At 31.6% G+C, this 26,450-nt stretch overlaps 1 protein-coding gene across 2 annotated transcripts in view; it reads left to right on the top strand.

Annotated features, from left to right (window-relative positions):
* Positions 1-2,331: 2,331 nt before the first annotated feature.
* The window catches only part of LOC130445156 (transcription factor collier), a 100,579-nt gene continuing 76,460 nt past the window's right edge, over positions 2,332-26,450 (top strand). Inside the window, exons 1-5 of one of the 2 annotated variants that reach the window (XM_056780680.1) lie at positions 2,332-2,609; positions 4,738-4,906; positions 9,781-9,934; positions 12,986-13,049; positions 19,846-19,901. In XM_056780680.1, coding sequence (XP_056636658.1) covers positions 4,773-4,906; positions 9,781-9,934; positions 12,986-13,049; positions 19,846-19,901 — 408 coding nt within the window. In that variant the 5' untranslated portion in view covers positions 2,332-2,609; positions 4,738-4,772. Of the gene's footprint in view, positions 2,610-4,737; positions 4,907-9,780; positions 9,935-12,985; positions 13,050-19,845; positions 19,902-26,450 lie in introns of those variants that run through there. The other variant, XM_056780679.1, reaches the window with a different exon arrangement.

Here is a 26,450-nt window from a genome sequence, read left to right as displayed (position 1 = left end):
TTGGATGGTCTCTGATTTTTGATGGCACTATCTGTATTTGTCAGATTGAGTGTTCGGATCCTTAATAATATCGTTCTTGTAGTTATTCGTGTTAATAACTTGATCCTGGATAGCCATCATGAAGCCTTCGGACTCTGGAAAGAGATTGCCGCTAATAAGCCATCTGTTTGAAGCTTCTTTATCAAAATGCGGTTGGTGGAGGATGATATCTACCGTGTAGTGCCTCTCATGACCACTGTTCCAGCTTCTTGGTGTCCAATAATCCGGTGCAGAGTTGAGATTTCCGATTTAGTATTAGAGAATGCACGTAGTTTCATTACCTGTCGAGAGTGCAGGTTAAGAATGTCAATCAAACATCTCCCACCCTCTTTTGGGGGTAATGCTGTTCTAATAATGGATGATTTCGATTTCGGATGGTGGTTGTATTATAATTATTATTATTATGATACTTTATAAGCAAAATCATACTACCACCACATTAGTACATGTTAAGAAAGGATTGATGAAGAAATTGATCAAAACATTGGACAAGGAAAGAGATTGTTTCAATTAAATTTGAAAAAAAATTTGAAACTCATTGTGGAAAAGTTAAAAGATGGAATATCGTTTGCCAGTCGATAGCAATGACTTTTTTAACTTAGCTACTTGTCTGGTGGCTATGCGGCTTACCTCTTCTCGCTTTTAGAAGCTTGAATGTAGGTACCGTAGTCTTTGTCTATGGATAGCGTCGGATTCACAAAGAAAATGTTCAGCGGTCTCCTTTGGTTCTTTACAGAAGCGAGAAGAGGTGTCTGCGTTGTTTTTCAGGTGGTAGTTCACCATATAGTGTCCAGTAAGCATACCAGAAACTCTCCTCAACCCGTCTCTGATCAACGAAACGACCTTTTCAAACCCATAGGTGAAACAAGGAAGAAATCTTTTCGACCGTTTCAAACCTGGTGTCTTATTCCTTGTTTCTGATTTCTTCTCGTTTTCCCACTTCTTTATGACCATGACTCGATATCTTCTTGGGAAACCTATGAAAGGAATGATCCCTTTGCCGTTTTCGCCAGATGAATTTTCATTGCCGTGTATTCCGGTGTGGCCAGGTACCCACATAACTTTATTGGTTGCTCCCATTGAGTTGAAAGATTTCCATACTAACTTTGCATATATCTGCCTGGTAACTGGAAGGTTCTGAGCCCATTAGAATAGTGAGCTTGGTTCCTGTGCCTGCTCCTACGTATCCATTTTCCGTTTTCGAGCCATCAGTGTAAAATATTGATGAGACTAGTTGAAACGCAATCTCTGCATTTGTCTATTGCTGTTAATTTGTTATCATAATTTTTGGTAAAGCATAATTTGGAAGATGGCCGTGACCATATCTATGGGAACCTCACATTTCTTTAGAATGCTAAGTTGCCCAGTCAGTTCACCGGGCTTCATCTTCTATTCCTTGTATACTTTTGTTGCCCATTGACACCATATGGAAGCTGCGTAGGCCACACAAAATATTTGTACAACCAGTTCATCATTATCAAGCTCCATGTTCCTCCGACTATTCTGCAACAGTTGTAAAAAGCACTTTGTGGTACTATAGCCTACTTCTTGGAGATGTTATCTCCATGTTAGTTTCTGATCGAAGGTCACCACAAGATAATTAGTGTCTAATCTAAGGGCTAGTTTGACCCTGGTAATTATGAGAGTTTTTGGAAAATATTTGTTTATCCTAGTGTATGGAGCTAGGTTGGACTCTGAGGGGTTTATACGCAGACCTTCATTGATATACCATCTTTGAGCGATTGCTAAGATCACAAATTTTCGATATTTATGTTGTAAAATAAAATGAAAATTTAGAAGAGTTTACAAAATTATTGATAGCTCCATAAACTGTGATTATTAATATATTTAAAATGAATGAATCGAAACCATGGTCGAAAATTATCAAAAATTACTTATTACTGCGTATAATTCCGAAGACGTGCGTTTCATATTCCTCTCTAACCATCAACTAACTGTGCAATACTATAGAGAACACGCAAATCTCTTTGTGTTGCGACGGCTCTGCTCCCACTCGACCGAAAGCTGTACTTCATTTGAAGTGATCACTTCATCCATATCCCAGTAGAGACCACTACTAGAAACACCCTCCCAACACGGCACCTCTGTCGCTCTATTGGCCACGACGCGCTCCCGCCGTCCCAAGCAATTGGCTTGGCCTCGTGGGGTTGCCTACTAAATCCCGCCTACTACCCTTGTCCTCCAAAGTCATGGGTAATCCCGTGAGGCGTGGCTCCACCCTTGGGAGGGAGCTCCACGGAAATATTCACACGGCTTATCAATACCGGTCCCAGTCGCGAATTGACCTTAGTCGGAGTAAGAACTCTCGCGAGATATCAAAACAACGTTGGTACAAAGAGTGCGGGTGACTTTTTTTTATAATTTTATCGAGTGTGTGGCCGTTAAGGCAGGACTTTGTGAAACGTCTTGAAAAACTGTCAAGACGAGGTCGGACGAGGGACATCCCGTGGAGCGCGGTTATCCGACGGCGTCTCCTTGGCCCGCTCTATCCCTTACGGCTCACGAACTGGACCCTGTAGCAGCCGCTTGGGGTAGAAAACTTTATCCAGGTGGGTCAAACGACACTTTAAATTCATTTCAGGTATCGATAACATTTTTTTCGAATTAAAAATGTTTTTTTATGAATTTTTATCATTTTGCATTGTCAGATATAAAATAAATATTTATAGTAAAATCCATGATTCGTGGAGAAATAAACCGAAATTGCCTTATTGTGAAATATTAACCAAGTTTATTAAATACACATATAATTAAGTGAATTATAAAAAAAACGTTTATTTTATCAGTTATAAATAAAAAAAATGGATTAATTAGAACGAGAAATTTCTTGAATTAAGATTTTTATTTAATCAAAAATATCCATTTTGTAATTATTACCAAAAACTAAATATACTCGTAATTTAAGAAAATTACATTAGAAAATTAATCGACCAATAAATTTTGAACATAAAGTGGATAAAATAACACCATAAATTCATTTAATAAAACAATAATTAATAGATTAAATGAATAAATAGGGAAAATTCAGTTTTCTAATAATGTTATGTTATAATTTAGCAAATTACGATGGTTTCATACATTTCCATTCAAGTTAAATCGCATATCATTAATTTTATTTTTCTTCAAGACGACTTTTTATATAAATATGATAAATATTAATAATTTCGCTTCATATTTTATCACAGATTAAATTTCAGATGACGGTTATTTACTACAAAAATATTAAATATGAAATATTTTTCAAACTTTTTAGTTACAAATATGACTCAAAAAATGGTTCATTATTTTATTATTCTCTCATTGATAAAAATAGAGTTTAATAATATTTAAAAAGTTAAAATGTGAAGAGTTCTCTGGTTCTCTGGCATATATTTATTTAGAAACTATAAAAAATAATATATTTGCTAATTTGTGCTTTTTATTTTTGATTTTCTTTTATTAATTTTTATTATTAATTTCAATTAAATCGATCTACTTCAGATATATTTTATACAGTATGTTTGTAGAGGGGCCATTTCGAGTAATATCTATGTCAGTAGAATTTGGTATTTAAATTTAAAAAGGTCAACCAAATAATTGAATAAAATTCATTAGTTCACGATTACTATTATTATTTATTAAGAAATTATTACAGAAACTTTAAATTGATGTAACTTTTTGCTTTTGCCAAGTGGGTGATACTGGAAATTGATTATATTTTTTTTCTTGTTTTAAACCACATTGAAAAAATAAACTCTATGAAATTTGCTTCTATCTCTTCCTTTATCAATAGTTTAAAGAGAAAAGGGAAACAAAAACAATTTTGAAACGACAAAAAATCATTTTGGATGATTTTTTTAGATCAAACAATATTTTGATGGAATTAAAAGAAATTGGTAATCTCTGTACAAGACACCTCAGTGGAGATTTGTTAATTACACACTTTTTTTTTAAATGTCATCTTTGGAAATGTAAAATTATTAATTAAAATCCTCAATTACTTCGATTTTATTGAATACATAAAATTGGACATTTGTATATAACTTGTTTTTGACTTTAAGGTCCATGAATCTTCTGCAGGAGGCACCGGATTTAAATAAATAGAAACTAGTCTAATAATTTCATAATTATCGTCTAAATTCCAATACACCCAACCCCCTTTTATTTTCTATGACAGGATTAATAATGACAAAATTTGCTTTTTGTAGCTTCTAATTATTATGTTTCATAACTAAAATATCAAGAAAAAATTGATTTCTAGGCTTTTGATCTCTAGCTACATATTAATATTAATAAAATTTATAATTTCCTTTAACTTTCCACTTCTTAGACCTTTGTATATATTATACATAAAAAGAGACCAAAAATCAAGACAAATCATCAATAGAAAAAACAAAATTATGTCAAGTTAATGATAGTTTTAAACATAAAAAAATGTTAATTTCACAGAAAAATATTCTTGCGTCTAATAATATCAAACTTTTTTTTATTTTGGTTTGAGTATTTTTGTTTCCTTCAGGATAAAAAAAATAGACAGCATTTAACAGGACACACAATCAAATATTCATTATACATTAATGCAGAAACCAAATCAATGAATTCCAATGAGAAAATGAAATTTTTTTCATTATATTTTGACTAAATTCGAATCTCTGGAGGCAAAGACATAATTATATATAATAATAAATATTATTGCAGGAACGGGAACGTCAAGAGTAGCCGGTCCTGGTCTGATGTTCGGTCTGCATCATCATCAAGATGCTACCGGGCTACACCATCACCATCAACCCCGTGGACCGAGTCTCAAAGAGGAACCTCTTTCCACGGCTCGGTCGTGGATGCAAGGAACAGTTTCCGATCAAAACGGGTAAGTGTACCTCAGGGTGCAGTTTTAGGTCCAATTCTTTTTTTGGTATTCATTAAATAGAGTCATCGTAGCCCATATTATTGAGACATATCAAAATAAATTTAATTAGCACATGAAACATACTCCAAAAACTACCATAAATTGACTCTTCATTGAAGCACAAACAATTTTCGTGGTGTTATTGATAATGTTTTTAATTCTCAGTAGTCCAGATATAAAAGCTTTACATTCTACCATGAGTAAAGATCTTGTTCTGGTTTGACGTGAACGGGATCTGTTTATACACTGAGAAAACTTTGGTTTTATCCTAGTACAACCTCTAAAACTCAATAATGACTCAATACGATCCTCAAATTAAATCAAGTGCACTTCAATGGTCTGTACTTACATGTAGAGACTTATCTGTATCTAAACTTACTACTCGTTGTTTTAAAATCCGTTTGTTTGGTTCGCAAACAGTTCCACAACTCAACTGAAAGACTCATTCATAGTTAAACACTTCTGATCTGATATAAAATTCCATCACAATAAATTCAAACAAAATTATTCAATCAGCTACCTTAAGAATTAAAAGTTACAGATATATTTAATAAATTTCGAAGACTGACAAAGTCATTTTTGCTTGAAAGACTTCTAGTATTCTAAGGCAGAATTCTATAACCTACCAAAGACTGCTCTAATTCAATATTTAGTATTTAGTAAGAATTTAATATGATATCATAATTATTATGAAACCAAATTATTATTTAATATGGAATTTTGATATTTTCTCATGACAAAAAACCTTAAATCTCCCCCTCAAATCAAGAAGTTTTTTTTTAAAATGTATATTTCATCTTCTAACAGAATGTAGGGATGAACGATTTGTTGATCAGTCGATATTGATTCCATTTTTTTCCCTATAAAGAAAGTATTTTCATCCCTTTTATGAATTTCATATTTAATTTCAACTTTATCTATTGAATAATCAAATCTTCTAGATTCTTTGCATTCGATGTTTCAAATTTTCAGTATTTCCATTATTATCTTCATAGTTACATCCAATATAGCGCCTTTTTTTTCAAAAACATGTGCCTAAGCAACTCCAATGACTTTATAATTATAATTTTTCCCATTCAGATTATCCACCCTATAAGATGGACACCTTTAACCGCATGAGTCCGTGCATGAATCTTAACACTTTCCATTAATCTTCATCATTATCTCAATTTCAACATTATGGTTTGATGAAATGATAAAATTGTTTTCAACATCTTTAAAATCAAATATAATTTGCTGGATACCCAACATCTAATCTAGCTAACACTAATGCCTAAATATACGTCTTATGTCGACATTTTCTTACAAGTTTCATCAACGATAATTGATTTATCAATTCTTGGTAATTACCACTACTTCTCGACGCCACTGGTTTCTTATTCTGAAGCTCGAACACCTTATACTAGCCACTTGTGGTGTATAGAACGTTTTGTGTGTTTTTTTTACTTCTGGAAATGAATAGAAAAATCTCATGATGACGATATATCCAATTAAAAATATTTTCGCGGATTAACTAGAGGGTTTTGTGTGAATAGGGATATATTTTATTATAAATCATCAGATATATATCATTGGAAACAGCAGTATTTCAATATAATCACCCCCAAAATCACCCTTCGCTGGTCGTTTAGTCTATTCTCGTTATACACATCGCGCACAATTGACCGCTTGAAATAAATGAGCTAAAAACCCATATAAAAACACCATCATTAACAGACACGTGGAATACTATGAAGAGATTGGATTGGACAGCGAATTTTATGTTTGTAATAGCAAATAATTGATGTACTTACTATTTTTTTTAGTTGTTTTAGAGCTTTATTGAAATCTCTGTGACAAGAAAAATTATTTAAGTTATGATGATAATATTGTATTTTATTTATCTTTTATTTCCATCCTTGTATAAAGTGGATTCATTAAATCGAAATCATCTTTAAGATTTGCAAATTTCATAAGAAATATAACTTTTCCATTCTGACTAAATTCAAAAGTCTTTTGAATGCGAAATATTCAAGAATAATTTAGAAATAACTTTATGTGTTTTCATTGGTTGCCTCACTAAAATCAACCCTTTCTTAAATTATTAGAAAAAGTCTTCCAGCACGGTGATTCTTCTTATTCCTTTCTTCTTAATCTTGTTATGATATTTTTACTGAAGTGGCCTAGCTTTCTAATCATCGTGTTTCTTGGTACACTAATTCTTTTTGATCTTTTTGGTGCCGTATTGGTCAAACTATTCCAGATGTTATCTTGGTATAGTCTTTCCTGGTGTAGTTTACCTACTCAAGATCCTGCTATTATTTTTTGAAACTTGCAGTAGTACCAGTTTATGGTTTATATTCTTTCTTTTTACTCAATATTTTTCGAGATTCGTGCAGAGGAAAAACTTCAGTGCCATTCTAAAAATGAACCAAATCCCTCTAAAAATTGATCCTACTTCCCAAATAGAAACAACTCAACGTGTCTCTCCCTTAAGATAAGATGCTGAATTTTCTTAGCTGTTTTAACAGGATAAGCTTAAAAAATGGATCCAATACAGCTGCCCACAGTCAAGATCACTATTTCCTAATCAACTTTATGATGTGAGATTTGATTAGAAGAAAATTAACTTCAGTATAGATAAAATTGTCTGATTTAAAAACCTTCACAGTCTTGCTTGCATCCAATCAAGTACATCATTGCTTTATTTGACCGAACAGGTTCATGGCAAATGTTTGATCTAAACATGTCTCCAGCTGCATCTTCTATAGTTCAGTTTTCTATTTCTATATCCATTGGTACGTTGGCTTTTTATTTACAGCACTTTTATCAGTTCCACCACCAACAAATCACTTGATTTCTTGCTGGTTATCGTTGCTTATCCTAAAAAAAATTTGCAGTCCTGCACCTAGGATTTATCAAGATTTGAGGAATTTTGTTCTATAGTTCAAAGTTTCTTAAATTCTCAGTATTTGAGATTACTAGATAAAGAATGAGCTTTATTACAATATTATAAAGGTCCTGCTTTATTATGTGCTATACAAAGTTAACTGTTATCAATTCAAAGTACAAGTTTTAATCATCGTTTATTGAAAGAATTATATTTTATCAGAGGGATTGGTAAATAAGTATTGTATTTGAGGTATCCTCAAGAAAATAAGTCTAGAGGTGTCATATATGGACTACGAGAGGTCCATGGAGTATCACATCTCTTCAAAATCAGTCAGCTCCTGTTTTACAATCACCAGGGAATCATTTGACGAGTGACTGATAATTCCGTCTTGTCTAAACAAGACACCAATCTTACAGTTTCAAGTTCTTCAGCCAGAACTTCTCTCAACATCGCAATATAGTTCCAGTGATGACTATTTTGACGGTTTATACACCCATTGATATGGAAATGGGTCTCATCAGAGTAAAGGAAAAAAAAATTTCATTGCTAACTTCGTCGCTATAACAAACGAGTTTTCAATCGTGAATCTTCTCGTATTCTCAATATTATCTTCGGTTCGTTGTATCAGTCTCTTCAAAAAGCTTCACTCATAATCAAATTAACACTCGGAGCTTTACTAATTCGCCGTAGTCCATATATATATGATCCAAAGTGGCGCATGCCGAATCTCTAGGAGCTCCCGAGATAGAATGAGCTACTCTCCGATTCAAAACGTCTCAGGGTTCGTTGATTTGTGTAAGTGTGTTGGTTTCTCCTAAAACGTGTACCAGATATATCGGACAGGATTAATTTAATTGCATGATATTAGGAGCTATTAGGACAATAGGAATTTTCAAAAGAAAGTAACCTGGAATTCTCTGGGTCAGTTTTAAACTCGAGGGCACATGGCGCGTTAGCCACACCTGTATTTACATAATTAGTCGTTACTATTAGTGAACACTTGGTGACACTTTCGGCATTCAATAATCATTTGATTTCATGAAGATAAAACTCATGCAATTTCTTGATTATTGATGTGATGTAGAGACAATTTTTATTATTCCAAGGAGTGTTGGCTAATTTCCTAATGGCAGTTTCATGTTGTTCTTGTTAAAAATAACTTAATATTAATTCGTTTTCACTACGTTGATTGTGATGAGAAATTAATTAATAAAATTAAAAGCTTGTCATATTTTTTTTATCCCTTGTTTGTATCTAGTAGTTTGATCGTTAATAATCTTCAACGTTGAATTGAATTCTTGATGAGTCAGGTGTTTTAGTTATATTAAAATCATTTTTTTACGGTGGGTTTTCAGTTTTTATTATTAATTATCTCAATATGATCTTATTTTACGTAAAAATGATAATAAAATATCAAAACTGCCAGTATTTATTATGAATATAAGTATTATTGAGTTTGGAGGTAATAAAATTCTGTTTTGTTTGAGGACATACCGTATATATGATACCTAAGGCGTAAAAGGCCATATACACACAACATCTCATATATATATAGTACATTATCGATGAGGTAATACGTGACATCGTATCGGTAACTGCTAACAAAACTGGCGCGGTGTATAGGATACGAGCGGCGCGGCGTGGTGGCGATATCTAGTGCTTCGAGCATTTACACAAATATTCGACAAAATAGATTAACATTTTATCGCCAGCATGATCAATTGCTGCGGAAATTATCGAGAGCAGTTTAACGCTATTAAAACGTAGACCTATTTTGTTTTTTGTATATATTTTCATTTAAAATGATTTATTAAATTCTAGGATATATAAAAGAAGTATTTAATAACTTAATATTATCAATAATTGAGTTTACTATGAGTGAATTATGTTCGACCACCTCAATTTTTGTATATTCTCTTTTTTTTTTTCTATTTTATTTATGTAGTAAATTATATCTTTTCAGATCGCAAGTAGGTCGTGCCCATTTCGAAAAGCAACCGCCTAGCAATCTGAGGAAATCGAATTTTTTTCACTTCGTCATCGCTCTATACGACCGAGCCGGTCAACCGGTGGAAATCGAGCGAACTGCTTTCATCGGTTTCATTGAAAAGGACCAGGTTCGTATCAATTTTTATTCCATTACCAGCCATTTTCCTTCCTCATCTTTCCACCGATTGTCAATAACAACTATTTCAACGATGAAAATTGTTTTTAAAATCCTATCAACGAAGAATATATAATTAGATTTTGCTTAATAGTACTGAAAGTACGAATTCTGGTTTGAATTACAATCCTCGAGGTATAAATTTTAAATTCATTCCTTTTACATTTTGAATATATCTCTATGCTCCATTGCTTGAAAATGTTGTAGAAAACTTCATCTGTTAGCTCTTCCAGGACTCGTGAGGCTCTATTTAACAGATGGATCTCATACAACGCAAAATCCGAATAAATATAGCAATGAAATATTGAATTTAGATTGAAACCTCTTGACAGACAATGCGGTTGTAGCTAGTCCATTGTCTTGACGAATGATCCATGGTTTGTTTCCACTTATTCAACAAGTTGATTCATAGTTTGATCTTCCGTTGTATGGAAACTGGAGCTTCATTTTAGCTCACGAGTGAAAAACTTTCTTATTATCGTTTCCTACCTTTTTGCGAACAACCTGTAACCATCAGAAATATCAAAATTTAATAAAATCTACGGTGGTGTCATATTTTTTAATTAGTACACTATATACGAGGTGTGGCTATTAAGTAACGAGACTACAGAAAAACTAAGCAAGCACCAAAGGCTAACGATTATCAATTGTTTAGCCCGACACCTACCGTCTCGAATGCGACATCTGTCAAGTATTCGTACGATAGCTGAATCTCTAGGAACTGACACAGAATGTGTTGTTGTGAATTTCACAAAAAGATTCAACAGTGCTTAAAATTCTCATATTTAAACAACAATCTTTGTATTCTCAAACCAAAAGGAACAAGATTTCAGTCTTTCGAAGCTGTGAAACAAAACTAGGCGCTCGTCGTGAACGAACTGACTGAAAAAGACTGCCTGCACTGTTTCGTGTCATTTTTTCGCATTTTTTTCTCCAAAAATGAACGTTTTATGAATTTTCTTCATTACTTTATCTTATGTACTAATTATTAGCTAGTAATATGAATATTTAGTTCAATATTTGAATATGTATTATAAACATTTCTCTTAATTTGTCACTCCTGTATACGACGTCCAGAATCACCTAGCGAATCGAACACACGCCGTAGCCGTGTTTATTAATCTCACTTTCCTCCATTGTGCACTTTAGTGTACGGCATCGCGACGCTACCATAGCAACGCGTAGCAAATTTAAACGCCGTAGCTTGTCGCTTCGGGTCTATTCGAAACTTGCAGCTATCCATGAAAATTACATTCCACTATTTTCATTTTCTGTAAAGTGAAAATTCGACCTTGATAATTGCAATTCTCATACAAATACATTTTTTATCAACACAGGGTGTTTCTATATTCGATCTACCACAGGGAGATCTCAATAAACGATTCATTTTGATATAAGAATACGAACCCTTACGGGGCCTAGTTGGTGTTCAAAATTTTAAATCAAAAATTTGCCATAAATCAAAAACACCTTCAAATTTTTTTTCCAAATTTCGGGACCAATATGCTCCTTAATAAAGTAATATTTTCACATAAACAAACTTTGGAATTATTTAACCAGTGGCGCGCTATCAGGGTTATTTGTCACTTTTTTACGCTACTTTTTCTAATTTTGTTTCAATTATGTTTAGTTAAAAAACTAATGACATTTTATGGAACTAAAATGAACGGTGTTGTAGAAATTTGCCTTTAAACAAAATGAATCATTAAAATTTATTTAATTTCTCATTTTTTAGACCTTTTGATGTATCAATGCATCTGAATGACCTTGATTTTAAGTCTCCTCTATTATAAAACTAGTTTTTTTAATAATTTTTGGAAGATAAAGACTTAAGGAAAAGTGAAATTTTATCATCCAAAAATTAATAAAAAGAAACTAATTTTAAAACAGAAGAGACCAAAAATCAAAAACATTTAGATGCATTAATGAATCATTTATTGAGATCTCTCTGTGATACTGCGTTGTCGATAGAATATAGAAACACCCTGTATAATAGAAATTAAAGTTCATTCGGACCGACAATGTATAACTACATGCAGATTTGTTTTTATAAAAAGGATTTTCAGCTGCAGATATAACAGTAATTTATGTAATAAGTTCGGATCGCACTGTTTTTTCAGACGAGTTGGCAAATTTCCAAGGCGAGGCGCTGGAAATCTGCGAGTCAGAAAAAAACAGTTGAAAAGAAGTGAAGCACAAAGAGCTGGGAATATTCTAATTCTTACATATATTAATATTTTATTGAAATTTTAACTATCAGTAATATTGAAAGATTTCAATTTATTTTATATATTTGAATGCTTGTTGTTGTCAGAGCATGTATGTAGGCGAAGTATCCAAATCGTGTTGATTGTTTTCATGCGGGAAATTTTGTAACTATAACTTCCATATTGGTGATGTATATTAAGAAATTCCAGTCTTTATAAAGTAGCCTCGGTTGTGGCCTCTACGCCATAGAACAAAACGTAAAATAAGTTTCAATTTTAGTTGGTATATACATAGTTGTTAAACGCAACCCAAGATCTTTCTATTCGTAATAATATTTCGCGTTTATTGTGGCTCCGATATACGTGTACTGCTCGGTCTATGTCTTGACCGTTTATCTTTAGAAGCCCAGGGTGTTATCGACTTTTGCTAATAAACATTATGTTCTATGTTTGATATTTTCAAGAAGAATCCATATTTCTCAATTGCTGTGTATATTTTTCGCATAATATTTTGTAGCTCTTCATTATTATTCTCTTCAATTACTATGTAGTTGGTATATTTCTTTTATCTCTCTTGATTTTGATGCTATCTGATAGTGTTTTTCTAAACATTTTTTCCTGGAACTAGGTACAAACAATGACAACAACGTATTTCACTTTGTAGTCTGGAATTTAAGTACTTTCCGACTAGCTTGGAAAAGGTACACTTTCTCAAAGAAAAACCTTATATTTGTAAATAATAAAAGTTTATTAACTATTAAAATTATTGAATATAAGAAAGTTGGTTTTCATTTCAGGAAACGGACGGTCAGAAAACAAACAATGGAATTCAGTATAGACTACAGTTGTTGTTCGCTAACGGTAAGTCACGATTTCCAATACTATTGAAAACATTCAACGAAACATTCTGATGTTTTCTTTTATATTTAACTGCGTTAACACTCTGTTTTGTTCTACTACTAAATATATTCACTACAATCGATCGGTTACAATTGGAAATGTTATGAAAGTTTTCCTACTTTCCCAACCATGATAAACTTCTACATAACCTGGGCAGTATCCCAAGTCCGAAGAGGGAAAACCCGCAGAAACCGACTCGTAAGGAAACTGGTATAACCGCAAATTCTTCAAGTTTCCACCGCCTCCTTATGTCTTGAAGGACTCGTCTCTCTGCGGTTCATTCTACAGGTCTACATTTCGAAACAATTCGCGAACGATATATTACAAATCTTCCGAAGGTTTTTAAATATTCGAACTAAATGTTCAAAGTATAAAATTACTAACTATATATAACAAATTGTTTACCCTGTATTTATTACTACTTATCTGTCTCATACTGGAATATTTATGAAGAAATTTTTATGATAACAGCATGTTAAACACATATTGTTAAACTTTTTTTGAATATTCACATCCGCCTTATCACCAGATTCAACACCATGTAACTTCTGGCGCTTGCCGAAAATAAAAAATAAGATTATAGTGAAACTGATGATAATAATAACAAACCGTCTCAAATGGTGCATTCTAGAAATCCCAACAATGCGTTGCATCTCGAAGAAAGATGGGAAAAGTATGGATTTTACTTTGTTCGATGACACAGTTTATAGAATAGAATATAAAATAGGAAAATTAATAGTATAGAGGACAGAAACTAGCAGTAAAATTTGTTGAAGTTAGTAAAAGTGAAATAAAATGATGCGTAGGATAGAACAGATATAACAACCACCTAAAAGAAACTTAAAGGGAAGGAAATGTTTAAAAAAAAACAAATAGGGCATAGTTTGATCTGTAGACTAGGCATGAATCTCCGTATATATATTATAATTAGAGAGATAACAGGGTTTATGATCACAGAAATATACTTCATCAACTTTACATTTTCATTACTTTCCTGTTAATATTGATTATGAAAAGCACACATTTTCATTCAAATTTGAATGACAATCGAATGGTTGGATACTAGACTTTTAATTAATGCGAGAGTATAATTACCATGAAGTAGTCCTACCAAGAGCTCTCGTGTATTCTGGTTAATTTCGGGAAAGAGTTATGTTTGTAATGACTTTTTTTTTATAAAAGAAATCGTGGAAAGTATGAAAGCATTTTTTGCATATGAGATTGAGATTCTAGATACTTTTAGTTGATTTTTCATACTTATTTCATTCATAATGACAAAATATACAAAAAGAAAATGTCAGGAATGTCTCTATATAAAAATATTGAAAAATAGTGACTCTGATAATAATTTAGAGATCAAAAAATACTTTAATACAACTGGATTTGAATAATAAATGGTATTTACAACATAAGCTGCAATTTTGTGATTAAAAGTATGTTGGGAAAACTAGAAGATCTCATAATTTTAGACTTCAAGAGCACCCAGCTCATTTAACACATTGAACACCGGTGCGGTCTATAGGACCGCAACTAAACTTTCCCAGAACGGTGCTGTGGACTGCACGTATTTTGTTTCTTTCCTTTTCTTCAACATAATTCAAATAATATTTGATTATTTTTTTTATTTGTGCTACATTCTTCTTTGGACCTTGAGGCGACATATATCAGAGAAATTTGTACTATTTGTACCGTGTCTTTATGTCGCATGATTTAACGATAGCAAGTGATAGAAAAAGCAGATTAAATATCTTCCACCTTCAAGTATGTTACATTAGAAGACATTTTAGCTATTCTATCTTGTACTGTGTATTGTTCTAGCGGATAATGGTAGATTTTTGATTTTTCTCAATCCTCGTTAACTGATTCACAACGATTTTTGAATATTTTTTTTATAAAATCAATAATATTTGCGTGTGGTACTAAACAGCCGCAACTTCACATCCAAAGAGCCGCGTGTGGCTCGCGAGCCGCAGGTTGCCGACTCATGGTCTATGGAATTAAATTAATTGCTTCTCAGGAGTTATTTACTATTTTGGAACTAAAGCAAAACTTATTTATTCAATAGAAACAAGTTTTTTATTATTGTTAATTTGTTTTGGAAAGAAACGAAATTTTTATTTTACAAAAATATTCTCAATAAATTCATAGTTCATCTCAATGCTAATATATATATATATATATATATATATATATATATATATATATATATATATATATATATATATATATATATATAAGAGAATGAGTAAAATTATTTCTACTACTAAAATTGAAATAATAAATAGTTTTATTGGGCGCCACTTTACCCTACCGTGGAATAGATCGCGGGAATAAAGAAAAAATCGCGTTGACAGAGTTGAAGGAATGCTTTTCCTTTTACAATAAAATTTGGTCGTGTGCATAAAAATCACATCAAAATCTCCGTATCCCTTTCCAAATTCAGACTTCAAAGACTCAAATATTCCGTTGTAAAAAAAGAAGAATGTTCGCTCGCCGACTAAAAGCCCTTGTTGTTCCACTTGATCTGATTGACTGATCGGATTAATTATCTATCTAATTAAAAACAACGTCTACTAGATCGATTTGTAATTCTTTCAACGTTCTCCCAACCAACCAGTTCCTTATATGCCCAACTCCTTACCGTGCTAAAGTGTAAATAAAGTTTTTCTCCAAAGTTGAAAAAGGCAATCTTAAGGCTTCGCGCACCGGCGATAGATGTAATTGACAATTGGCTTTACTAATTAATTAATTGTAAGTACAAGCGCTCTTGATGCTATGTGAGCAGTTTCTCATTATTACATAAACGGTACGATCACATAAAAGGCCATAATATGGACTGAGTTGTTTGATTTATACGTACAATAAATATTTCAATAGCACGCGTAACTTCTGCGGAATCAAATCGCGACTATCGCCTGCAAATCAGTATAAAAATATTTATTAGACTCGATGTGACCACAAACTGGTTTATTAATATTTAATACGTTAGTCTGGCACTTATAATGTCCATTACGATTAATACAAACTTCCGAAATTTACCTCGTATGGAAACATTTTTTATTTTTATTATTGTAAAAAAGTTACACTGAGAAGAAAATGAAAGATCAAAGAAAAACCCAACAAAATGGCAGAATTAAATGATAATTTAAAACAAACTTTAATAATAATAATAAATAAAGAATTTGTTTTTCAAAATGCGAAAAGACAGATTTTTAATCGAAAGCTGGAAAGGAAAATTGGATAAGTGGAGGGAATACCTTAATGAACTGCTGAACTAGTGGAAGCATCCACGTAAATTGGGATGAGGGAGGTAATAAACAATATGGAGAAAAATAAAAGATCACCGGAACTAATAGAATACCAATAGAAATAAGAAAATGTAGAGGAGAGGTTCTACAGAACCGGATATTCAACATATTAAAAAATTATTTTTATGTTAAAAACGGGGACTGAATTTTAAAGTATTATTTATCGATTGATTCAATATTAAGAAACTACTCGTGCCACGGCATAGCAAAATCTGGAATCCCGAAAAATTAATACAATTGGTGATAATGACATTCAACAAATCGAAAAACCTGGTAGCCATAGCCACTGTATGTTCAAGTGATTTTAGGGGTAGTTGATTACGATCCAAAGAAATGATTCATAACAACAAAGGGCATGTCTTGGTATATACAAAAGACTTAAGGTTCATAACCAGTAGAAAAAATTTTTTACTGGTCGAAAAGACAGCAAAAAAGTTTGGTTTATGTATCAATAGACATGAGACAAAGTATATGGGAACGGATAATGAGTTTTCATTCTCATACTGGAATATTTATGAAGAAATTTTTATGATAACAGCATGCCACATATTGTTAAACTTTTTTTGTATATTCACATCCGCCTTATCACCAGATTCAACACCATTTAACTTCTGGCGCTTGCCAAAAATAAAAAATAAGATTATAGTGAAACTGATGATAATAATAACAAACCGTCTCAAATGGTGCATTCTAGAAATCCCAACAATGCGTTGCATCTCGAAGAAAGATGGGAAAAGTATGGATTTTACTTTGTTGGATGACACAGTTTAATGTTTTTCCTTAAGGCATATGAAAATTATAAGGAAATCTCGAAGAAAATAGAAAAATTAATTTTAATTTTAATTTTAAGGTATTATTTATCGATTGATTCAATATTAAGAAACTACTTGTGCCAAGGCATAGCAAAATCTGGAATCCCGAAAAATTAATACAATTGGTGATAATGACATTCAACAAATCGAAAAACCTGGTAGCCATAGCCACTGTATGTTCAAGTGATTTTAAGGGTAGTGGATTACGATCCAAAGAAATGATTCATAACAACAAAGGGCATGTCTTGGTATATACAGAAGACTTAAGGTTCATAACCAGTACAAAAAATCTTTTACTGGTTGCAAAGACAGCAAAAAAATTTGGTTTATGTGTCAACAGACGTATATGGGAACGGATAATGACTTTTCAAGTGACAACCAGCAAAACTAAAAGTTCCAGTTCAATAGAGTACAAGACTTTGAATGCCTGGGGGTGACAGTAACAAGTAAAGATGACGAAATTGAAGAATAAAACAGTTGGAGATCTAGGAAACCTATTTAGTTCCAAAGACAACTTGAGGTTAGCGAAGTTAAGAATTTATAAGATATTGTAGTAAAAACTACAATAGTGGAATGAGGCAAGATCCGGTATATAGTTAGAACAAAAAGACTGTGTTGGTTTGGATATATAGCCGTAATGGAAACGAATAAGTGAAAAGAGGGTTCATAAGTGAAGAAATGGCAAAAAGAAAAAGCATCCACGTAGAAAATGGCAAGATGCAACTGTGAACACAAGAAATTGGAGAACAGCAGTGGAACTGCAAGGCCTAGACAATAATTATTCTTCTAACAAAATTTTGTGTAGTTCAAAACCTAAAATGTAACAGATTTTGAAAATTTTTTGTCATACACAAATTATATTTGGTGAATTTTCGAACTAGCAAGATATCTAAAAATAATTCAATCAAATTTCTACTATATTTTCCATAGTTCATAGTATCCGAAAGTCATTTTGAATTATTCGTCATCCCTGCAATTTTTTTTAATAAATAACCGTAAATAATCCATTCTTGATTTTGAGGCAATTCATTTAAATTTGTCCACCATACTAAAATAGAGTTATTATATGATGAAAATTTCATATATACAGATAAAATGAATAATACGGGAATTAAAAATGAAAAAACGAAATTAAAATTAAAACATTATTTTGGGCATTCTAGACGCTTCTGACTTTTCTCCCATTAGTCCCGGGACAAACTGTATAATACGAAATTTACTGAAAACTTAAATTCAGTTTTTCTTATAAATTTTCCTGTGATTTCATGAGTTATTTATAAGTAATCATCACGTCAGCCAAATTCGCATGAACAAGAGTTAAACAAAATATATTTCATCCAGTATACATACATAAATATATTATTAATGATAGTAATACGTAATTTTTGCGGATAAACCATCACCCTGTTTCGTTCCTGTATCATTTTGACGTTCACTTTACCTCGTAAAACATTAAAATGATAATAGCAAAGTTTACGGCAAGTCAAACTAACCTGATATACGAAAGAAACACGGTTGTTTCCCCTCGTATAAGAAACATTCGATAAGAAACTGAAAATTCGGTCATTGACTGATGAAAGGGGAGGAATAAACTTCCAAAAGGGAACGGAAATGACATTTTACAATCCAATAATATAACGAAACTTTTAGTTAAACTTAATTTCCGTGAAATGAAAAAAAAAAATCACTGAATTGAATCACGTTTTTATGAACTATCAAAGAGAGAATTTAACCTCAAAAAATTAATGTCGAAATAACCAATTCAAAACAATAAGAAACTTTACATAGTTGTACGAAACTTGAAAAAACCCATCAACACACACAAATATAAAACATATTATACTCAAAAATCCTATATACGGGTGGTAAGTGTGATTATTTGGTTATAGAAATGTAGGTCTCAAATACATAGTACAATACAGTATTATTGGTATAATAACGAAAAAATCAATGATTGATTGAAGCTTTTGATAATGCAAAATTCCGTTTGTACATAATATATTTATATATATATTGGATATAATCCGTGATACGCCACTGGCGTCGATTGCGTTGAAACAAAGACAAGACGTCCATACCCCGAGGGTCCGCCATCTTTTAACTCCTCTGAGAGCGTTTGCGGAGTTATTTTATTACAAATAAGGACGGGGTGAGTGCTCCACGGGGATGATGTCGAGTGAGGTGTGTGTGTGTGTGTGTATGTTGGTAAATGAGATATAAGGTCGTTTACTACACGTTACTTCCATTTTCTTAGGTGAATCTCTTAAGCTGTATATGAACCATGTGAAACACTATTTATTATGTAGAAAATACAGCAATCGATTTGGTGAATGTGAAGCTGGCTTAAAATAGATATAATATTGAATATAAAGTATGAAGTGAGGTGAAAAACGATTATGCTGTAGTTGAATTTGAAGGATAGTGAACGTGTGCAAGTAGTTTTGACATAACGTGAGTTAAAATTTGAAAATTACTTGTTTGGTTTGACGTATAACGCATAGTATCGATTAATCGATTCAAATCTACATAATATCGATAAGATATTAACGATTAACTGATCCAAAAATTGTTTTGATGGCGTTTGTTACAGAAATTGAAAGAATTTTTTTGAAGAAAACTTTTCTTAATTTGTTTCAGGTGTACGACAAGAACAAGACATATTTGTTAGGCTCATAGACTCTGTCACCAAACAGGTAAAATATCATCAATTATTATTTATCTCATAATTGTAGATTTTTTCATTGTATTTATGCTCTATTCAAAATTAGTAAAGCAAATACGAGTCTTGAACTATTGTAAAAACATTATAAATTAAACGACGAGACATAACTAATAGAATTAAGGTTAGGAAAAGGTCTGACAAATGAGGGCAAATGGAATTAACACCCAATGTGTTGTCCTACCACTTGGAAAAGAGCAACTACATTGTCGAAATTAAGCAGTAAAAGCGAGAATGAGCGAGTATGGCGTAAAGGTTGAAGAAACGAGTGAAATTTGTAACGGGAGTGACTACTGCACCGTAAGTTTAGTACTTATCAATTCGGTTCGCACTGAAAAGTTAATTTACGACGTTTGCGTTTTAATAATCAGCAATAAATTTATTTTATTCATATATATATACTATGTATAATCAAAAATGCAATGAATTATTTTATAAAAAACTAAAATACAAAGGTGAAATAAAATTTGGAACCATGGAAATGGTTCCTGTCTTCCTTTTTTATATTTTTCTTTCTTGTTCTATGTCCATAATTTTTTTTGTTGCTCTAAAATCTGGAATTCTCTGTATGTGACCCAGTCAAACAGATTCCTTATTTCATTATTCATTTTTATCGGCCATAATTCTCCCTTCTTTTCACCTAGTATCCTTCTGATTATTTTTCTTTCCCAAATATCTAACTTCTCTATACCTGCTTTGCTAAGAATCCAGTTCGGCCTCCGTAGGTACGTGTACACAGTGAAACTAATAACAGATTTTGCAATATCACAATATTATTTCACAGTATTTAGTACGGCCGGTGGCTCAGTAGACACTCTTATACGTGTAGTATTTACATGAGTTTAGTAATTCAAGCTGAGTATATTTACATTCTTGTAGACAACGTTGCATTTTCCAACGTTGGTAAATAATAAAAGAAGTTGTTGTCTTTTATGGACCGTGTTTTGAGCTGACGATGTCAGTTTATTATAACAATGCAAGTTAAGCACGTAAATACTTTAGGTGTAAAGTATTATTTAGGAAACTGGACTTTTAGATTCAGAATTATTGTTGAGATAAGCCTAAAAAGCCTAAAAGTATTAACTTATCAGTAATCAGTTCTTGATTTCTTTAACAAAAGATCCTCGTTGATTTCCATTTGAGGAAATATAAGAAAAATATATGCAAAAACATTTGGAAAAACTATAATAGAACAAAAAAAAAACTCCACAATTTTTATGTAAAATTGGTAATTCCTTGAATCGTTTCATATAAAAACATCAGCTTCAAAATCCTCGAGAAAATTTCCGAAAATTTGAACTTTTGAAATTGATGTAGGTATAGAAATTTCAGGTTCAGTTCAAAGTTACATCGACAGATGTTGAAAGTAGTTTTTCAAATTATAATTATCAAATCAAAGGCAAATAATCCGCATAGATCACTTGGAAAAACACTTTGTCATAAATTGTAATGGAAGATTTTCCAAAATAATATCCATTTGTGAATAAATTGTATTCCTTCAGATAAGAAATATATATAATGTACTTTTTTTCGATTCACACTTATGTTGAGCATTTTTAAGTGCATATATACAGTATCGGCCAAAGTTTTTTGCCCATCCCATCCCTCCATCAGCTTTATCGATAGAAAATGATCAGGGTAGCCTCGAAAAACCACAATGATTCACGGGCCCATAGTGAGCAACTCAGATCAATGAAAATAGGAATTTTTAAGTGAAAAAATATGACGTTTTCGAAATATGGTAGTAAAGAAACCCATTTAAAGACGTTAAACTAAAATTAAGAGGTTGCAGTGGGTTATTTGTGCGCAGATGAAAGAAAAAACTGATGTGGTGATGGTTTGGAGATGTTTTAATGGAAGACCTAGTGCGACAAACATTCCTCGGAACTGTGCAAAAGATATTAGAAAGAATGGTAAGAAAGAATGTACTGAACGTAATGATTCGGCCGTCACAGTCGCCTGACCTCAATCCAATTGATTTGAGGGAGAAAGCAACGCCGTATTTCCATTTAACTTCTTTGGATTACTAAGGAAAGTAACCAAATTGATGTTACAAGGTAATATATTTCATAATAAACAGCGTGTGTGACCTATAAGATGTAAATCAGTCAAGGAAATCAAATATCTGTTGTTGGGATTAATTTCAAACAATTTTTTCAACCTAAACTATTGAAATATTTAATGCGAAGAAACTCGCAGAATGGTATTGATAGATAAAGAAAAATTCTCCAAAAGAAAAAGTTGTCTCATGTTCATACAACTTTTAATTGATGCTGTTTGTTCCTCCTATTATAATAATAGGATTTTTCTGAATTAAACGATACAAGTCGCTCTATATCATTAGTCATATTCTATTATTAAACTAGTAGAACAACAAACGGCAATCATTATTTTTCCTGTCATTCTAGTAACGTATCCACCATTAATCTAAAACGTTGATGTAAATTCGACATCACTACAATCAACTGTTAAAATTTTACTACAAATAACTCGATTAGCGAATGAAACTGAGGACTAGGTAATCCTATTAGTATAAATACAGAATATATGTTGATTTTATCGGTTACCTATTTTACTTTATATGCTGCAATACAACATTGAAGCAAAAAACTGATTCAATTTGTACTTCTAATAACAATATAAAATAAAACTAGTTGACCCTAATAACTTTATTGTAGTTTCTGTCTTTAAAATGTTACGAGTTCTTTGGATATAATTTTTACTTGAATCAATACAAGCATCTATTAAAAACAAACTAATAGACTCCTATTTATCATTATTTTACATTGCAACAGTCAAAAAATTAATTCTGCAATTATTGCAATTCATCCATCCACCGTATTCACCATATCTGGTCACCAACGACTTTTTCCTGATTCCTAGCCTATAAGTTTGATTTGGAGAAAAGCGATTTTCATCAGACTATACTTTTTGAGACGGTTAAAAATGTTAAAACCTCGCTGAAAAAAATATTTAGACATGAAAGGAAAATGTGAAAAAAAGTGTTACTACCAGAAGGTAGCTGTCTTGATCTCCAGTTTATGAGATGCAAAATTTCCGTGCACAACTTGGCTACACTAGAATGGTCCTTTTTCGGCTTAGTTTTATCCCGATTAGAAAATTTCCAGAGCCCCATGATTCCTACCAAATTTAACTAAGTGAAACTCTGAGCATTGGTATCATCTATAAGCATCATTCTTCTGATGAAAATAATAGGCCAGCAATGCTTCCTGTACGGCCCTTATGAAAAATAATGATTTAGCAAAACTTAAATAGAGAAGAAAGCAAAAATAGATACTGCAGAACTACCAAGATTGGTATTTTCCTGAATTCTTGAATGAATGTTTTTGGTTGGTATGTAACTGTGATAACAGAATTTTTTCTGCAGCTTAAAAATCCTCTTTTAGTTTTTTGAGTATTTTCCATTCAATATAGACACACTATAGAAAATCAGTACAGTTTGAGGTAACATTTTTAGGGTGTAACAGTTAGAATTTGACTGAAGAAAACCATTTTCTAATGGAACTAGAACCACAAGGTCATCATAAGTTCTTACTAGGAACTAATGGTATGAATGGATACGTAAAAAAGAGATGCTGAAGCCTGCAGTGTGGTAATGGGTATCAGCATCCTCGACAAGCCACTTCTATTAAAGACAGATCGGCGTTTACATAAGTGAAAAGATAAAATCGTAATAATCGCTTAATATATTCATTTAATTTAATATATTAAATATATTTAATATAAACTTCATCTAATTTCATTGTCCAATTAAAACTATTTTACTATATAACTGTCTTTTTATTTCTTTCAAATTGGCTTTTTGAAATAAAATGAAATTTAAAAATAGATGATGAACTAGAAAAAATATTAATGTCAACAGAAGTGTGTTATGGAATTTTTTGTTTATTTAAATCTTTCGATTTGTTTCCTTTACATAAATTTAAGTCATAATTGATGATTTTTTTGCAGAATTTACATATTTTAGTAACACTTTCGAAAATATGAATCAAATTACCTTCATGCTTAATGAATTTATACAAAATAGATCGAGTTGATTTCGTTAAAACACATGCTATTAGTGCAATGATGACAATCCAAACTCGAAACTATCTGACATATTTTCAATAATATTTTTATTTTCATATATTCGTTGGATGGGCAGATGAACTGAAAGTTTTTATGAAACAAGAGTCCAATTTATGTAGTCTCAATTCTTGAAATCGATATTTTTGAAAAACCACCACACAGTAACTTTCCCGAGCTTAGAGTTTTAACATAATTTAGCAATTTCTTAATAACTTACCTATGCAATATTACATTAGGAGAAGTTTTACTAAAACACATTCCATCTGAATACTGGGCTATTTTTAAGTTAAATTAACCATATTTCTATCGTCTCTGTAAGGTTCAAGTGCTTGTCTCCATACTTCCATGATTATCAATCTTATCAACGAGGACTAGCTTCATAATGTGTTGCTTTACTATCAACAAACTTATTTCACTTAATGTCATCTCGAGCGAAATCGTTTTTTTTTTTTTCATTGAAATAACTTTTCCCAGCGCAGCGAACATCTCTTAAAGATTCGGTGAGCACGAAATTAAATTCCACCTCAAACCATCTTGAAGTTAGATGATTGACTAAAATTAAATTTAAGAACTTAAACGCATTAAACTTTCCCCTTTTCACTCCATCAACTTGACTCCTGTATAAATTGTTAAACCAGATTTTGTTAGCGGGCAATTTTTAACAACGTTCAGACAAATTGCCGTCATTTCTTTAATAAATTTCTGACACAGTGACTATGTCAACAAGATATTTCGTGTCCTAATTTATAATCAATCAGTCAATACACTAAAATTTTTTACCTGATTTGTAAATTATTTGGATTTTTGATATGAAAAGATTTAAATTGGATTATTTTACTTGAAGTCGGAACTTCCACCGCCCATACGTTTCACTGGCTCATACTCATCTTTCTAAACTACATCTTACAACACATTTGATCTTGAGTTAACCTTTTCAGAGCTTCACCATCAAATCAGTGCATCCCGAAGAAACCAAAATGTACTATCATATAGCAATTGCTCCATAGAAAAATTTAATTATTTATCTTGAAAAGCGAAACGAAAAGACATTAAGAGAAATGATCAGGTTTTGCTTTTGTAGTTTCTAGTTTGAGTCTTATACAAGATAGGAACTCCTAGACTTGTTCAATCGTCGAAGGGTCTCTGTCTTATAGTATTCTGTGGAAATTGAATACCATGTAACTAGGATACGACTGGAAAATCAGTTTAACTAGTGTGAAAATTGCTTTTAAAAGATGAATAGAATTAAGAGAGAAAACACATATCGTATGTTTAAATTCAATCCCGAAATCAATTTGGTTAAAAATTAAAAATGTGAAGAATTGAAATCAATATGTTAAACCCTGTGTTTTACTATCTAAAAATAGAATTTTCTAAATAATACGTATAAAAAATTATTGTTCAATGCATTCATCTTCTATCTAAACTGAAAAAAATGCGTAATTACATAAATTGCCAATTCTATATAAAAATTATCAATCTACTTCGTTATTGACGTTTACCGAAGTATCTCGAATTCGATGTCGAATGTAAAAGTAATCGGTTTTTCACAAAAAAATCTACCATTTTCTAATTGTAGAAACTTAATTTAAATTCAATATTTCCAAACCCTAACAGAATTTAGTCAAAAGAAAATTGTTTAAAACCAAATCATACATATTTACTGTCAAATCTAAACGACTAAATATGTTTCAAAGGAATGTATATAATATTTTCACGTGGAAATTATAGTTTAATTGATGCTTGTGCCTGTATTGAGCTTTTTTAATAAAAATAGAATATTAAGATTAAAAACTACATCTATTTTAAATAAGTTTGAGAAGGATCTAATGTCTTTAAGTACACCAAAACTCAAATCAAAATTGTGAAGTCAAATTTCGTATTCACTAACAAACAACGAAGCAATCTGATGAAAAGAATGTAATAACCTTCACTGATTGGTTTACCCATTCATACAGAGCTCAAGGAAAACTAAGAATTGAACTCAAACTCCTCTCCTCTGGTAGCATACAGTACATAGTCAATATTTTTGTATTAAATCTATAACGCGAATCTGAACAAACAAATAACAAAATGAGCAATCATATGGACTTCTCTAATTTTCGAAATATTATACATTGTTTTGTGAAAATCCAATTAACTGATGATTCGATTCTTGTCATTAAATCAAATAAGTTTATTCATATGTTACATGCAGTTGAATTTAAAATTGCAAACAAATATCGTTAAATATTCACAAGTTGTATCAGTTTTGTAGTTGTTTCAGTCCAAACAAATTATCCTATTTGATATTCGTTTTCCATTTCACGATATACTTTATTACTACTATGAAATTTGGAATGTTTTTAATGTTATTACGAAAAAAGAAACTTCTACTTGCAGTATTTACGTTTTGAAACAAGGAAGATTTATTTATTTAGTGGAATAATAAATA

This window comes from Diorhabda sublineata, chromosome 6 (assembly GCF_026230105.1).
Source record: "Diorhabda sublineata isolate icDioSubl1.1 chromosome 6, icDioSubl1.1, whole genome shotgun sequence".
Taxonomy (NCBI): Eukaryota; Metazoa; Arthropoda; class Insecta; order Coleoptera; family Chrysomelidae; genus Diorhabda; species Diorhabda sublineata.
This window is presented reverse-complemented; position numbering and strand designations above follow the sequence as displayed.